We start from the raw sequence: 17,673 nt of genomic DNA, 5'->3' as shown, positions 1-17,673 counted from the left end.
AGATCTAGTCAGTAATTACAACTCCAATCATAACATGAATCGGAATGAGGTCAAACTGACATCCTCAAACCTCAGCTTCCCCAGCTATCTTAACCATTGTCAAGAAAGAATCACTTGACATTTTCACAATAAAGTGTTTTTGTGGGTAGGGATGTGTTGTTCATCCTACATAGAACTTTTGAACTGCTTCCAAACTGTTACTGATCAATTCATCTTCCACCAAACATGGCATCATAAAAGCACTATACACTATATACACTGTGTGTTTATTTGAAAACTCTGGTGTATATTTTATACATGAGATTCTTAACTGACTTAAACTGAATGCATGATCAATGGCAAAAACAAATAAAACAAATGGAGGGATAAGTATTCCATGACCCATTCTGATCATGCTCGCACAATAATGTCCATACAAGTACCAAAAATAGTGGTAGCTTGTTAACCTGGAAGACAAGACTTTAAAGGGCAAGTTCACACGGAAATGAACCTATTTTTCTTGTACTTTTTCCACATTAAAAGTGTTAACCTAGAAGTGTCATAGACAAAAATATAAAAATATCACAATTAATTAACATATTTTTCGCATTAAAACGATTTATATTTTTCACATTTACCAAGTGTTCTATTTCCACAACAAAAACACCATGGCTTATGCCCCTTGCAATATGACGTCATTGGTGCCAATTGATAAACATTATGACGTCATCATGCTTTGTTAGAGCCGCTTCACATGGTGTAGGTACAGGTGTGTGATTCTAGCGTCTCAGATTCCAGCCAGCATAGTGTTATGCTGAGTCACCACTGCGCCGGAGTGTGTCGTAGGCCATGTTGTTTTACCAGAAACTGGTACTTGCTATCTTTTGCGTTGAGAATAGACAGGGACCCAGTTGAATTGGCACCAATTACGTCATAATCTAAGGGGGATAACTCAGGCCTGTTTAGCTCGAAAAACGAATGCCTCATAACGGCATATCATTTTCACACTATTGTGAGCTTCCTACTTTCACTGTGAAAAAAATGAGTGTATATTTTCAAACACAGATACTAATTAATTCTAAAATTGCGTTTTGTTTAGAAAAAGAAAGAAAGTGATTTTTGCGTGTACACTTCCCCTTTAACAAATGTAAGGTGCCAGTGATGCCAGCTGTTTCTCAACCAGCCTCAACAGTTTCAACAGTAGCCAGACCAGCTTCTTAAAATCACACCCTTCAATCTATTACACAGCTCTTGAGAGTAAATCTCCCATGACTATCTGATAGGTCTGCCAGCAGAAGCGAATTTAATACAAAACAGAAAATATTTTCTTAGAAGCACTTCTTCTAATTTTAAAAACTGAATCTACTTCATAACTGAAGTAATGAAACACAAATTTACAGTCACTAAGGTCCCATCTTCGCGAGGCATGGGAGTTAACTGACCCTTGCCAAACTGGGCTGGAATTTCTGGCCTTGATCGTAGCGCCACCAGTGGCTATTAAGAGTTATGTCCCTTCTATATCCCGCCTTTTGACCAATCAGATTCCACCTCTCATATTACTTGCGTTTGCTTCAAATAAAATGGCATCGCTCAGTGAAGAGGATCTGATGGATAATCAAGATCTATTTTGTAATAAAACGTGTCTTACTTCATCAAGTGCATTAAAAATATGAAAAGATTTCTAAAATATATGTTGACTTAGTTGACGGTACATATGCTCTGCAAGTCCAGCGATCAACCGAAATCTGCACAGCAGTTTATGAATTACAGTTTACAATTTGGTTACGCGATTTTGATTGGACTATGAATAGACTTGTTTGTCCAGCAAAAATATTACTCCATAATTCCAGCCTAGTTGGGCAAGGGTGGAAACTGGACCATTACAGTCAGTTACCTCCCTTGGCTCGAGAAGATGTTAGGGCCCCAGCATGTTCATTATTTGTTGATCTGTTATAACCACTTCCATTTTGCAAAATCAACATTTTGTGTAATGAGTTTACTCACTCTGAACCATTATTAAAAGAAATGTGGAAATTTAACTTTTATAGCTTGAATTTACAAATTCTACTGCTAGTTTTGGAAGCACTTAACCAAAAACCTGGAGGTTGTTTTTCAGTATGGATAAAGATAAAGAAAAAATCTTTATGGTCCAAATCAGAAAATACGGATCTTCATATGTCCCTGAGGACAACATTCATGTTCCTGACATCCTCGATTACCTAGCGCATTAAAATTTGCAAGCAAAGCATTGTTTTCGAAGCAACCTCCCCATCTTCGTCTTTATTAGCACAGAACATATTTCCCTCACCATGGAGATATAATACCCTGGCTTATCAATGATGCTGTTGAGGGGGAAAGAGTCTTTAGAACCTTTAGAACACAGCATCCTCACTAACACCAGTGCCACTGTTCCTAATACTGCAAACACTCATGAAACCAGATTCTTGGCTGTAAAACATAATACTGTGATATGTACACTGGTTCCCTAGCAACCACTAACATTATCCTGTGACTTGGTCAGAAACGTAGCCCAGCCATTTCTTCGTTGTTTCATAGGCGAGGAAGAGAGCGCCGGTCGCGGGGAAGGTTCTCACGACGGTCGGCCCCAATCCCTTGTACAGCGCCGTCACTCCTAGAACACAAAGTTCAACATGGGCAAATACGTGCAGGTCATTTTTTGATTCATGGTATCAAAACTACTTCAAATCTTTAGATTCTTAAACTGCAAAATAATTTACTACCAAATAATTTCGAAGTCTGAATTACATATTTCTCTGAATGGGGGAACATATAGTATCCAATTCAAACTTATTCTTACCACCAATCACTGTGGGGCTCTGAAATATTCAAATTACATTTTTGACATACTTGATGTACTCAATTTTTGTCACCTTAAATTTGCATATATATATAGGTACCGGATCTGAGCAGGTAGTGCCTGGATAATTGCAGTATACAGTATACTACTTTTATAATGAACATGTTTACAACAAACTGACGGATATAACGACTATTTGCAGTGGTTATGCTGTATAACGAATTACGATCATAATGAACAAAAATAAGTGGTCCCTTTGAGTTTTTTATAACTGTAGTTTACTGTATTGTATAACGTGATAAAAATGATATGCGATGTCTTTGCTGATTATATCACTGCAGAAGCTAATATTCAAAGAAAACTCCCATTACTTCTTTCAAAATCATTGTCGGTATGCATTTTAAAATCTATGTATGCAATTAAAATAGTTACGAAAATCAGAGTAGCCATAAGTACAAACTTAAGTGTGTCATTAAAATTTGGGCAGAAAGCATAACAGAAATCGACTAAGAGATCGTGTTTCAAGTTTCAGTGACAACAGGGAGCGTTTGCATCAGTATGAATGGTGTGACTTCAGGATAGTGACTTGGAGTGCAGAACTTAACCTTGCAAGGCTTGCTGAAACTCTTGTAGCGGTGCCCACTTACTGTTGGCTTAGGAAACAGCTGTGCTACACACTTTCAATGCCTGTCACGTATGTCAGGAAAGTATAATGATAAAAATATATTCCTAATTTGAAACTCGACACTGCACATCCAGTTCCAAATTATGTTCAGGTAACCCACAGTAGTTCAGGATTACATGACTGAATTTTCATTAAAATCATAATTACATAAATGATTTACATTTCACTGACTACATCAAGTTTGTTTTGCAAATGATCAGATGATTACAAAAGATAAAACTCATTTTAATTTCACCAGCCTTTAGCCTCAATGTATTTTGTTTCTGTATTCTAAAATGATTTCATTTTTGGAATATCGCACACAAACATAAATAAACAAAATTATTAATTTTCGTTTACATCAAAACACATGTGCATTGCAAAATATCATAGTTTATGTGATATCTTCATATAATTGTGCATGAATTTTTAGCATTCTTTATCCGATTAATCTATTTTATTCAAAATCTATATAGCATTTCTACATATGCACATGGAATGCTTTTGGGCTTAAATGTGCATTAATGTCATGAAAACCTCATTTGCATTTAAATCAAATTAGGGAAAAATATTTGTCTGACAAATAGATATTAATACTACAGTTGCCATGACATTTATTTAGATTAATGATACTGCTGGATGTGCATGTTGTTTAAATAGTCACCATATGTTACACAAAAACAAAAACAAAAGACCAGCAATATTCCTGCTTTGTGACGGTGGTCTGTAATTAAACGAGGCTGGCCCAGACAACCCAATGATCAACATCATGAGCATGCAATTCGAATACAATGACATCAACAAAGTCAGCGAGCCCGACCACCCGATCATGTTAGTCGCCTCTTACGACAAGCTTGGGATGCAGAAGACCAATTCTAACCCGAATCTTCACGGAAGACAAAAACAAGAAGCTGAAAATATCTATTGCACAAAAGGCCAGGACGATACATGTTTTTTCATTGTATATTTTCTGTAATCTTCCATCCTGTCAGTTTGTGGTTTGAGTTAACAAAGATGCTGGTATAAACTAACCATCACAACAAAATACATAGTTTTTTGTTTGTTAAAATGCCACACTTAGCAATATTCCAGCTATATGATGGCAGTCTGTACATAATCGACTCTGGACCAGACAATCCAGTGATCAACATCGCAATTGGGATATTATGATAATAATACGCCGGCAAAACACACTGTCTTGGGCTGTCGGGCAGGCAGGTATTTTAAACAGTGCTTAAGTATTGATTGTTGAAGACAAATTCCAACCCAGATTTTCAGGGGGTCTACAAAACGTATGCAAGTATTCAGTATAAACAACTAAAATGAAGGGGTTCCATTTCAACAAGCCCCATATAATAGATAGCACACAACAAGCAGAGAGAAGATGTGATAGACTGTGCCGCCCCAGCGTTTCAAAAGAGAGTTATCTCCCTTTGGGACAACGACATCATCCATTGTTTAACATCTGGTATATAACTTTGTAGTGCACTTAGACAAGCAAACGTACCTTCCTCTCTGAAGATCTTGAGAACTGTTGCTATAAAGGTGGGAGTTACAGACCCTGCCACGCACTGTACTTGAATGCGTGATTTGACAACATCAGCAGGGAAAATGGCCGTCCACAGGGCCACCCCACCAACACCGCCGCACACGATAGTCCTCCAGGCCCCTGAAATGCCAGGAAATGGGTCAATGAGACACTGAGTGATTTGAGTCTTAGGCTCCTTTGAACAGTATTTCAGTTACATCATGGCATGACTAAAATCGGGTGAATACCAGGTCCCAGCTAGGATTCCGATTACACATCCGATAAGATTGTCAGACCTCAAGCAAAGGGATCTTGGCCTCATACTTTGTGACCTTGACCAAGTTTACCTGATTCTAAATGGCCTTGACCTCATAAGTGATCTTGACCTCATACTATTTGGACATGACCTTGACCTACTCACCTATTTCATCTTTTGTTTTTCCTGCTGGTGTCAGGAGGTGGCGACATATTTCGTAGCCCCCGAAGAAGAAGAAATATCCTGGCATTTCCCTCATGAAGGTGCTGGTGAGCCCCTTAAAGAGCCCCCGGAAGCCCTCTTGCTGGAGGATCTCCTTGGTGAGACCCCAGGGGCCTCTGTGGTGGAGAGATCTTGTTATAGCTCTTATATATTGATAGTGGTTACATGTAGATAATACTTAAAATTGAAATGTTATGAGTTTAACGATAGAGCGACATAGTACACATAATCTCACATTATTCAGTACTTATTACATTTTGTATTGATTTTCAAGATAAGAGTTTTGATACAAATAACTCATTTACAGTGTTATCAAGAAATGAACATACCAACAGAACGAACTAGAAATGTTTTTGAGAAAGGAACAAAATTAATTTATTGATCATATCTTTTTCTAACATATTTCAAGCATACTATGTCTTTTCCAGTTAAATTGCAACTTAAAGCTGGGCCCTTTTAAATTATTGTTTGCAATGGAATTTCCAGATCAGTATACAAAGAAGCATAAAAACAAAACAGAAATCAAGTGTTGTCATACACATAATTCATATACATATTTCTAATCAAACACAGCACTCATGAAAGAAACTATTTGGGATCTCTGCAAAATTCAGGTAAACCTGTCCTTCAAGGAAACAAATGCATCTGGCCTAAATTAATTCACATTGTACTTATTGTTAAGGACCAGCATGATAAATGTCCTTACATTTTGAGTCTCTCTAGCCCTCCTTCCAGCTGTCCTTGGGTGGCCATCTCCCTCATGGCCTGCAGGCGACACTTGATCAGCTCCGTCGGGCACAGCGTGAATGACGAGAAAAAAGCAGCACCACTTCCTGCCAGGGCATTATGCAAGGGTGTCAGTTTGTCCACGCTTGGCACAGAAACCACCTTCGCTACCATCTTCTGACAGATGCCATAAAACAGGAACAGGACTGAGTTCTCTGAGATCTGTGCAGCGAGGGACGGGATGGTGCCTGCGTACAGACCTCGTACAATGCCATCTTGTTTGAAGGTTTGTACAGTACAGTCCATGGCATTAGTGTAGAGTGTGGGGAATGTCTGCATCTTCACCTTGACCGTGTCCAGGGGCTGGCCCACGTAGACAGAGGCAGTGCCACCTGCAGAACAACACTGTCAAAGGTACTGAGGCTCACCTTCCTTTATCCTGTAATAATACTTGAGTGATGATTGGGTAACCTGTCTTACTCATGTTACTTCTGTATAACTTCAAGAAGTCATAAGTGCTTCAGAGCATCACCCCAATATGACATTGATCTAGGTAGAGCATCACATTGTATGACATTGATCTAGGTAGAGCATCACATTGTATGACATTGATCTAGGTAGAGCATCACTCTGTTTGACATTGAGCTAGGTAGAGCATCACCCCCATATGACATTGACCTAGTTAGAGCATCACTCTGTATGACATTGACCTAGGTAGAGCTTCATTCCATATGACATTGACCTAGTTAGAGCATCACTCTGTATGACATTGACCTAGGTAGAGCTTCATTCCATATGACATTGACCTAAGTAGAGCATCACTCTGTATGACATTGACATAGTGAGAGCATCACTCTGTATGACATTGACCTAGGTAGAGCTTTATTCCTTTTTACATTGACCTAGGTCGAGCATCACTCTGTATGACATTGACGTAGTTAGAGCATCACTCTGTATGATATTGACCTAGGTAGAGCTTTATTCCATATGACATTGACCTAGGTAGAGCATCACTCTGTATGACATTGACATAGTGAGAGCATCACTCTGTATGACATTGACCTAGGTAGAGCATCACTCTGTATGACATTGACCTAGGTAGAGCATCACTCTGTATGACAATGACCTAGTTGGAGCATCACCCCCATATGACCTTGACCTAGTTAGAGCATCACATTGTATGACATTGACCTAGGTAGAGCTTCATTCCATATGACATTGACCTAGTAAGGGTATCACTCTGTATGACATTGACCTAGGTAGAGCTTCATTCAATGACATTGACCTAGTTAGAGCATCACTCTGTATGACACTGACCTAGTTAGAGCATCACTCTGTATGACATTGACCTAGGTAGAGCTTCATTCCATTTGACATTGACCTAGTTAGAGCATCACTCTGTATGACACTGACCTAGTAAGAGCATCACTCTGTATGACATTGACGTAGGTAGAGCATCACTCTATATCACATTGACCTAGTTAGAGCATCCCCCCATATGACATTGACCTAGGTAGAGCTTCATTCCATATGACATTGACCTAGTTAGAGCATCACTCTATATGACATCGACCTAGTTAGATCATCACTCTATATCACATTGACCTAGTTAGAGCATCACTCTGTATGACATTGACCTAGTCAGAGCATCACTCTATATGACATTGACCTAGGTAGAGCATCACTCTGTATGATACTGACCTAGTTAGAGCATCACTCTGTATGACACTGACCTAGTTAGAGCATTACTTCGTATGACATCGACCTAGTTAGAGCATCACTCTATATCACATTGACCTAGGTAGAGCTTCACTCTATATCACATTGACCTAGGTAGAGCATCACTCTATATCACATTGACCTAGGTAGAGCATCACTCTATATCACATTGACCTAGGTAGAGCATCACTCTATATCACATTGACCTAGGTAGAGCATCACTCTATATCACATTGACCTAGGTAGAGCATCACTCTATATCACATTGACCTAGGTAGAGCTTCACTCTATATCACATTGACCTAGGTTGAAAATACAAGACTGAAGTTTCAGAATCATTGATCAGTCAAGTTTCAAATCACTTAACATGCCTATGATTAATACAGCAGCTTTGACAGCTGCATGATGAAGCCAGTGCTTATTTTCATAAGAATCCAATTTTGCAATCTCATTAATCCACGCAATTGGGATACGATGACTTGCATCATCCAAGTCAGCGAGGTCTGACCACCCGAACCCGTTAGTCGCCTTTTACGACAAGCATAGTCACCTTTTACATAAGCTCAAGCTCTCTCTCTCTCTCTCTCTCTCTTTTACACAAGCTCTCTCTCTCTCTCTCTCTCTCTCTCATTCATTTTACCCCACCTCTCTGCGGTGTACCCACCTGCAACACCCCCCATGAAGTCGATGAAGGCATCGGTGGCTGTGCTCCTGTTCTTCAGGCCAGCCTCAGTCTCTATCAGCTCCACTGGAGGCTCCATCGTGCTTCTGGAAGTGAGTGAGTGAGTGAATGAGTGAGTGAGTAAGTATGGCTTTACGACACTTTTAGCAATATCATGGCTGGTGAAACCAGAAATGGGTGGCACACATTAACTCCATATTTGGAATCGAACCTGGGTCTTCGCCATGATGGGCAAACGCTTTAACCACCAGGCTACCCCACCGCCCCCTTCTGTTACAGTATTTCATTATACCACATGTCAGCTTTAAGCGAGCAGTTCAAGAGATATCTCCAGGATAAAACCTTAATTCATTAGGTTCCCTCCAAAATACATTTGTTTGTCAAGTGACTAATACTTGCCAGTGATTCATGAAACTGGTGATGCAGCAGATCTTCAAAGCATGTCAAGTTGATGTTTCTCACAAAACCAATTTACCAATGATTGAAATCTGTATTTTCAGTAGGTGATGACAACTAGATCAGTTATTTATTGACTTGCAATCTGTAGTTTTTAAAGCTGAAAGTAATGCAGGTCGTTTTCGACTTTGGTCCTACCCACAGACAGGAGATTGGAAAAAAAGGATCATAACTAGAGTGAATTTTGGATTCAAGCCAACGATCAGCAGATCCTGGCAGCTAGGGGACACAACTTTGCTCAGCAAACTATAAATCTGAGTCATGTAAAATATGTTTATAGTCACTTTTATAACCATTGTTGATCATTCTACCCATAAACAGTATAAACAAAATTATTGTCTTTTCAAAACATCAGACATTAACCACAGGAATGTGACACTTGCAACAAAATTCCTTATATGGTAAACTCTCCCAAAATTCCCCATTTGAATGTTCTGGTTTATCCAGGACCCCTAAACTTGTTGAACACATGGAAAACACTTCATGCTGAATATGAATGAAAAATACTGTTCATAAATTAGTTTAGTCGGTCAGAAAATACCAGCATACATTGTGTACAGTGGTCTGTTCTTAGACATTTATTATGAACAAAGACAATATTGTCTCTGTAAATAAAGTAGTATCAAATACTCAAACCTAACTATTTCAACAGGTGAAAGTATGTTTAAATCTTACAAGCCTTATTTGTCAGTGTAAAATCAATTTCATTCTATCGTCTACAGTACTTTAGTAGATTTGTTGATCAGTAGGGGCCAGCGAACAGCATTCACTTGTCATTTTCCATTATCTAGTTGTCTGTGTCAACACCGGAGTAAACACTAGCCCCTGAATATCCATCCTATCAAGAGTTCTACTGAGTAGGGCTCAAGAGGGGAATAAAGTAGAGCCAGTCATATATTAAGAACAAGATTGTATCATGCAAACATTTGGCATGCACAATACTTTTTTTTTATTCCTAGTATTTAATATTCACGATACAGAAACATGTGAGGGTAATAATCTTTTTATCACATAAAACATTCTTCCCGAGGCAATTGAGTTAACTGACTATAAAAGTCCAGTTTCCATCCTTGCCGAACTAGGCTGGAATTCCTGGGGTCGATCGTAGCGCCACCAGTGGCTATTATGAGTTATGTCCCTTCTATGCCTCTCCTATTGACCAATCAGATTCAACCTCTCGTATCACTTGCATTTGCTTCAAACAAAATGGTGGCGCCCAGTCAAGACGATCTGATTGATAATCAAGATCTATATTGTGATAAAACGAGTCTTACATCGCGAAGTGCATCAAATCGCGTGAGCACCTTGATTAAAAGCATGAAAAGATTTAGAAAATATCTGTTGACAACGAGTAAGCGGTGAACATGCTTTGCAAATCCTGCAGTCGACCGAAATCTGCATGACACTTTACAAACCGGATTTCGATTTCAGTGCGCGATTTTGATTGGACTATGCATAGACTCGTTAGTCCAGCCAAAATGTAACTCCATAAAACCAGCCTAGTTCGGCAAGGGTGGAAACTGGACTTTTAAAGTCAGTTAACTCTCTTGCCTCGGGAAGATGCTCAGGAAGATGCCGACATATCGCAATACGTATTGCAATACAGATACCTGTATCGCAATATATCGCAACACAACTTTATTGCCAATACACTGCCCTAACAATAACCAAGTTTGTTTTCATGTCAATGATCTTCCAACTTCTAAATGCCTATGAGTGTTAACTGATAAGTTCTGAACCTCAGATAGAAGGAATTGAGTAATAGAAAAATCTTTCAACAAAAACTTCAAATGAGCAAATTGTTTCGTTGTGACAAGCCACTAAAATAAGCCGGGAGCTGAGCAGAGACCTTTGGAAAATAGACTTGAGAAACAAGCAGTGATTAAGTACTTGCAGAATTAATTGTTGTTTGGACAGCAATATAAAAGTTTAAAGGAGAAAGTCCTATGTACAGTGGAGAGAATTTACTTACAGAAGATGATAGCTGAGTAACGTTCGTAACAACATGGTGGGCAACGTCCACAGATCTGCTTCTTCGAAGGAATACCGATTTATCTGATCACAATCTGCATTAGTTACATGTGCACATCGCCCCTGGTTGATTTGTGTGTCGTGTGTTCCTGCCAGTGATACTGCAATCTATATCTAACTGCATCTGTGCACACATTCCCCAAGCACTGTGAGGCCTGTGTTTGGACAGATGCATACATTGAAGCAACCGCTTAGGCCACACTCACTGAATTTCTTGGTGTGTTTTTTCCATTATTCTGGTCAATATCCGAAGAGGTAGGCATGGTAAGGGGACAAGAAATATCTAAAAGAGCAAAGGTCTATATCTCTATATCTTTCTGAAATATTTGCAACATAAGATGTTAAATATTATAACACAATATTAAAAGATATACAAATCTCAAAGTTTAGATGTGATAATTTCTGTTTAAAGGTAGAGCTTGGAAGACAGTTACATTCCCCATAATGAACAATTCTGTGATTTTTTCCCAAAACTGTAAATATTTTGAAGATAAATCCCATGTGATGAGAAACATGCCAACATAAGAAGGAGACTCTCGCCAAAAACCGAAATCCTATTGTTGCATTGTGTTATCGTATTGAACATAGACTGTACTATGAATACCTTAAGCAACTTTCAGCTTCATGCACACTTTGTTTGAGGTGAGATGTCAAAACGTATACATGGTATAGTGAAAACCAGAAAGTCAGGGGGATGTGAAAGAAAGGTGAATTTTCTATTATTATATATACAGTAGAACACGGATATAACAAACACAGATAGAGCGAACAGACGGATACAACAAACTGTTACAAAATCCCCAATTTATCTCCTATATATTATCAAATAAAATGTACGTATATTACGGATTCTCTACAGAGAACTAATGTATATAGCGAACTGATATCTGATCCCCGACATGCCCAAATGCCAAAAATTAGTAACATGTATTGCGGACTGAGAAATCTCACTCAGTGTCAAGTGTCACTGACAATTGTCTATACCCAATCAGCAGCGAATCAACACAATCACGACAAATCAACACAATCAATTTATCCAAGATGGCAGAAGTTTCCAGCGAAAACGTATAAAACAAACTGATTTCTCTTGTCCCTTGTAGTTCATTATATCCATGTTCTACTGTATTTTCTTTCTGATATTAATCTGAAAACAATAGTGTCTTTGAAGCAGAAAGAAAGTAGTTCCGGCAAAAGAGACAGTTTCACTTGAAATAATATCAATTATATTTTTGGGGGATAGATACACTATCTTATCACTATTTGATAAACAAATAATTTATTATTCTGCATTCCAGATACGTGCTCTATATCCACTGTCATGCAGGTCAGACACTTTCAAAAGAAGCTGTATGAGTAATGGGCAAGAATGACATATTTAGTGTGGCAGCAATGTCCATGAGATCATATTCGATACAGTAGCACTGCGGTGGACTAATCCAAGCAAAATTTCAGCTTCATAGACATTATGGCTTCAGAGAAGATGGTGAAAATTCACACTGTTAACATAACGGATGCATGTTCTATAAACCCTCGGGGCGGTGAGGTAGCCTAGTAGTTAAAGCATCAAGCCAAAGACCCGGGTTTGATTCCCCACAAAGGTACAATGTGTGAAGCCCATTTCTGGTGTCCCCGCCATCATATCACTGGAATATTGCTATAAGTGGCTTAAATCGCAAATCTCGTGCTTACTTACCATACACCCTAAATCCAATACTATTAACAAAATACATTTGTAATTTTTTTATTCAGAAATAATTTATTGAAGAATTAACAATCCCACCAGCTGGAGATAATGGGTGTTGTTTTGTTGAAAAAGCAGCAAGAATATGGCATTCAGGCTGATGCTCCAACCAGGAACATGTCGATGTAGACGGGACGCGAGTTTCAAGCACGGAGTTTATGCTGATTGTGTGTCACAAGGGGATAGTATTATGGGATACCGTACTGAATGCGTTACACTAAGAATAGTAAGGGGTTTTCCCTCGCTCATGTAAGGTCCGCGTTTTTAGTCCTTCACCAGATATGACGTATTGTAATGACATCATGTTATGATGCAACAAGGGTTGATATATTTGATGTCAAAAGACACGAAGGTGAGATTTTATTTATCATCCAACATCATTCTTTCAGTTTGTAGACAGTAATAAGCAGTGTCTTAAATTCAGTTGCAGAGCCATTACTGATGTCATTTGATTGTGACATCATGGTAACCACTGGCATCACAATGGTCTGCAAAGCACTGTGATGCAATTTCATTGCAGCGATATCAACAATGTAGATATCTCCTGTGGACGGCTGTTTTGGATGATAAATTACAATGTGTATGTTATTATTAGCGGTATGTGTCAGAGGACGAGTTATGTCCTTTTTTGACGGATTTGGTTGGTTGGTTTGTTGTTTAACGCCGCACTCAGCAATATTCCAGCTATATGACGGCGGTCTGTAAATAATCAAGTCTGGACCAGACAATCCAGTGATTAATATCATGAGCATCGACCCACGTAATTGGTATCGATGACATGCATCAACCAAGTCAGTGAGCCTGACCACCCGATCCTGTTAGTCACCTTTTACGACAAGCTTATAAACCTATTCATTGGGATTGCTATTAAGTAAGAGACTTCTTTCAATAGGCATTAAAACCTATTGTGAGGTTTAAATCTCATAAAGAGGGACGTTGTAACGTCCCTGGGATTTTATATAATATCCCTGGGATTTTATATAATATCCCAGGGATTTTATAGGATATTCAAGTCATATTTGCTATAAAATCCCAGGGATTTTATATAATGTCTTGGGTATTTTATTAATGTAACTTCTGTTCAGATTGTAACATGTAATGAAATGTAAAATCAAACGACAAATGTTTTCTTTATAATCCCGAGGATCGAACCCGCAACCTTCATATCTGTAGCCCAGTGAGTGTACCACGAGGCTACAGAGGTGTTGATAAGCCACACTGGTTTTTAGAATGTCCTTGGAGTTTTTCCACTTTTATCAACTCGTGTTGATATATTTTATATCAAAAGACATGAGGGTGAGATTCTCTATTTATGTCACTATGTCAGAAATGAATTGATATGTTTTTCTGAGTGTTTGTTTCTGTTTGTTTGTTTGTTGTTTAATGCTGCACTCAGCAATATTCCAGCTATACGACGGTGGTCTCTAAATAATTGAGTCTGGACCAGACAATCCAGTGATTGACATCATGAGCATCAATCCATGCGAGTGGGATACGATGACGTGCATCAACCATGTTAGCGAGCCTGACCACCCAATCCTGTTAGTCGCCTTTTACATCAAGCATGGGTTGCGGAAGACCTATTCTACCCCGGATCTTCACGGGTCTGTTTTTCTGAGTGTGCTTCTGAACTGCAAATATCACAGATTAGGTATAAATATTGTTGTGTACATATAAGAGCAAAATATTTAGATTTGTTATTTCTAGTATTCGATGCTTATGCAACAGAAGCACACAACGTGAGTGAGTCGGGTTTAACTACTTTCTTTATAGAAATGTAATGACCTCCATCAGACGCTGTGATGTGTACCCGCGTAGTGATACACATCTGTATGTAGTCTGTAACACTGGGCTACTGTCTCACCTTGCTGATAATAATCCTGATTGTTTACAACACCACCATTCATTGAATCATTACAAAAGGGACGCAACTCTGCACAGCGAATTGAGGCGCCTTAGACGACTGGGCCACCTGTGCCCCCAAAATACATAAAATAATGAAAAAAGTATGCCAAAATTACATTCACTAAAAGACCATGTTGGGATCCTGGGTAAAAATTGCTCCACAGCAACCAATGCTGGTAGAAAGAGGCAACCAAACAGATCTGGTCGTCAGACTTGGTGCCTCGGTTGATTGCATGTCATCATAGCAAGTCAGTGTTATCTCTGCTCACAATATCAATCACTGGACTGTCTGGTCCAAACTCAATTATTTACAGGTTGCCAGCATAAGGACTCGATGTTCGGCCTTCCTGTGGAGATTCCAAGTACAAAATGTCCCAAGGACTCCATACTCGTCCTGGTGAGATTCCAAAGAAGTAGAGTATGTCTCAACAGGACCCGATACTCGTCCTGTAGAGATTCCAAGCAGAATATGTTTCAATAGGACCAAATGCTCCTCCTGTGGAGATTCCAGGAAGAATAAACAACTTTGCTAAGATTGCCTTACTTGAAAAACAGTCGGTTTTGACCAATATTCCAGGTCCGTTTTAGTGCTTGTCCGTTTTGACTGTTGCACATCGGGCACGTATGAACAAAAATATTTCCAGTTTGAAAAAGCAACAAGCAGTAATTAAGTCCTCAACATCAAAACTGACTGCCATGAAGGAAACTGTAATACACAAATCATTCAATATGACACTGACATTATATCTATAGCGCTTAATAATATAACACTGACAGTGACAGTGACACACAGGAACTCGATATTGCTCTTTGTAAAAATATACGCCCCCTATACTACATAAAAGATGTAGTATAGGGGGCGTATATTTTTACAAAGAGCAATATCGAGTTCCTGTAATATGTAGTATAGGGGGCGTATATTTTTACAAAGAGCAATATCGAGTTCCTGTGCAGTGACACTCTCAAAGTAGCAGCTAACACTGCTAATAATTGTACTGTGTATGCATACAAACCTTTGGGGTTGACCTGGTTGTCTTCTCTCGTCGTACTATGTACTTCTTATTTCGCTTAATATCTCACATATACATCAAAACATGTCAATTGCGTGTAAACACTAACAACCTCGTGGTGACCTTTCCCAAGGCCACAGGAAGTGCACACCTCCACTTTCCGCGATTTTTATTGGATGAATTGATGTTGGTTATTAATAGCTCTAATAAACAAACCCACGTGGTAGAAATCCAAATACCAGGTTTGTATGTTTGTTTGTTTGTTTGTTTATTGTTTAACGCCGCACTCAGCAATACTCCAGCTATCTGGCGGCCTGACCACACGATCCCGCTAGTCGCCTCAAACGACAGGCCTGGGTTGCTAAAGATCTTCACGGGTCCAAATTGCAACTGATTGTGAACTCAAAGAAAAATGTTGTTCAGTTTACAAACGAAAACTCAACCAGGGTCAACTTTCCCTTTATGTGGAGCATTATTGGGGCGGATCCAACCCTTGGTGTCTACATTTCACTTTTGCGGTACAATTGATCGCGAGCATGCTCTTTCGAGGAGGATTTCGTCATCCGACTCTTGCTCAAAAGTTGTTTGATCAGGGTTACAACATTTAAGGCCTCAGTTAAGCTTCACACATTATACCCTAGGGCTGGGACGAGTCCAAATTTACTACCCGGGTACCCACCCCCCTATTACCCGACCCTACCCGGTTACCCGCTGTAGGTCTCAAGAGGTAGGTACAAACTGTCCGATTGGGAAAAGTTTGACCGTAGCTCTGGTAAAATGTGTTTAGATAGATGTATAAAACGACACTGAAGTTTTAATTTTATTCAAAAATTTAAAAGGCAGAAGGAATGGGTGTAGTATAGTCAGGAAGAACCATGGGTCCGGGTAGTCCTGTGGGTACCCGGGTCCTACTCAGTACCCACCCGACCCGAGTACCCGAGTTACCCGTCCCAGCCCTATTATACCCATGTGGGGAATCGAACCCGGGCCTTCATTAAATCGGACTGTGCTATCTCAGTGAGTTACCCATTAAACCGGACTGTACCATCTCAGTGAAACCCCATTAAACCGGATTGTACCATCTCAGTGAAACCAAATTAAACCGGACTGTACCATCTCAGTGAAACCCCACTAAACCGGACTGTACCATTTCAGTGAAACCCCATTAAACCGGACTGTACCATCTCAGTGAATTACCCATTAAACCGGACTGTACCATTTCAGTGAAGCCACAATAAACCGGACTGTACCATTTCACTGAAACCACAATACACCGGACTGTACCATCTCAGTGAAACCCCATTAAACCGGACTGTACCATCTCAGTGAAACCCCATTAAACCGGACCGTTCCATCTCAGTGAAACCAAATTAAACCGGACTGTACCATTTCTGTGAATTACCCATTTAATCGGACTATACCATCTCAGTGAATTATCCATTAAACCGGACTGTACCATCTCACTGAAACCCCATTAAACCGGACTGTACCATCTCGGTGAATTACCCCTTAAAGCGGACTGTACCATCTCAGTGAAACCCCATTAAAGCGGACTGTACCATCTCAGTGAAACCCCATTAACCGGACTGTACCATCTCAGTGAAACCCCATTTAACCGGACTGTACCATCTCAGTGAATTACCCATGAAACCGGACTGTACCATCTCACTGAAAACCTAATAAACCGGATTGTACCATCTCACTGAAACCCGATTAAACCGGACAGTACAATCTCAGTGAATTACCCATTAAACCGGACTGTACCATCTCACTGAAACCCCATTAACCGGACTGTACCATCTCAGTGAATTACCCATTAAACCGGACTGTACCATCTCAGTGAATTACCCATTAAACCGGACTGTACCATCTAAGTGAAACCCCATTAACCGGACTGTACCATCTCAGTGAATTACCCATTAAACCGGACTGTACC

General features: G+C 39.5%; 1 protein-coding gene across 2 annotated transcripts; it reads right to left on the bottom strand.

Annotated features, from left to right (window-relative positions):
- Window positions 1-999: 999 nt before the first annotated feature.
- Window positions 1,000-15,871, bottom strand: LOC124147558 (mitochondrial ornithine transporter 1-like). 2 transcript variants are annotated; one of them, XM_046518195.2, is made up of 6 exons: window positions 15,741-15,871; window positions 8,577-8,680; window positions 6,174-6,585; window positions 5,411-5,583; window positions 4,969-5,130; window positions 1,000-2,611 (listed from the first exon to the last, which is right to left on the bottom strand). In XM_046518195.2, exons 2-6 carry the CDS (start codon window positions 8,671-8,673, stop codon window positions 2,481-2,483), a joined length of 975 nt encoding a protein of 324 aa, XP_046374151.1. In that variant the 5' UTR covers window positions 8,674-8,680; window positions 15,741-15,871; the 3' UTR covers window positions 1,000-2,480. The 2 variants fall into 2 exon arrangements, with proteins under 2 accessions (XP_046374151.1, XP_048243887.1); XM_048387930.1 differs by lacking the exon at window positions 15,741-15,871 and adding an exon at window positions 11,023-11,162.
- Window positions 15,872-17,673: the final 1,802 nt, after the last annotated feature.

This window comes from Haliotis rufescens, unplaced genomic scaffold, assembly GCF_023055435.1.
Source record: "Haliotis rufescens isolate VD_foot unplaced genomic scaffold, xgHalRufe1.0.p SCAF_7, whole genome shotgun sequence".
NCBI classification, from domain to species: Eukaryota; Metazoa; Mollusca; class Gastropoda; order Lepetellida; family Haliotidae; genus Haliotis; species Haliotis rufescens.
This window is presented reverse-complemented; position numbering and strand designations above follow the sequence as displayed.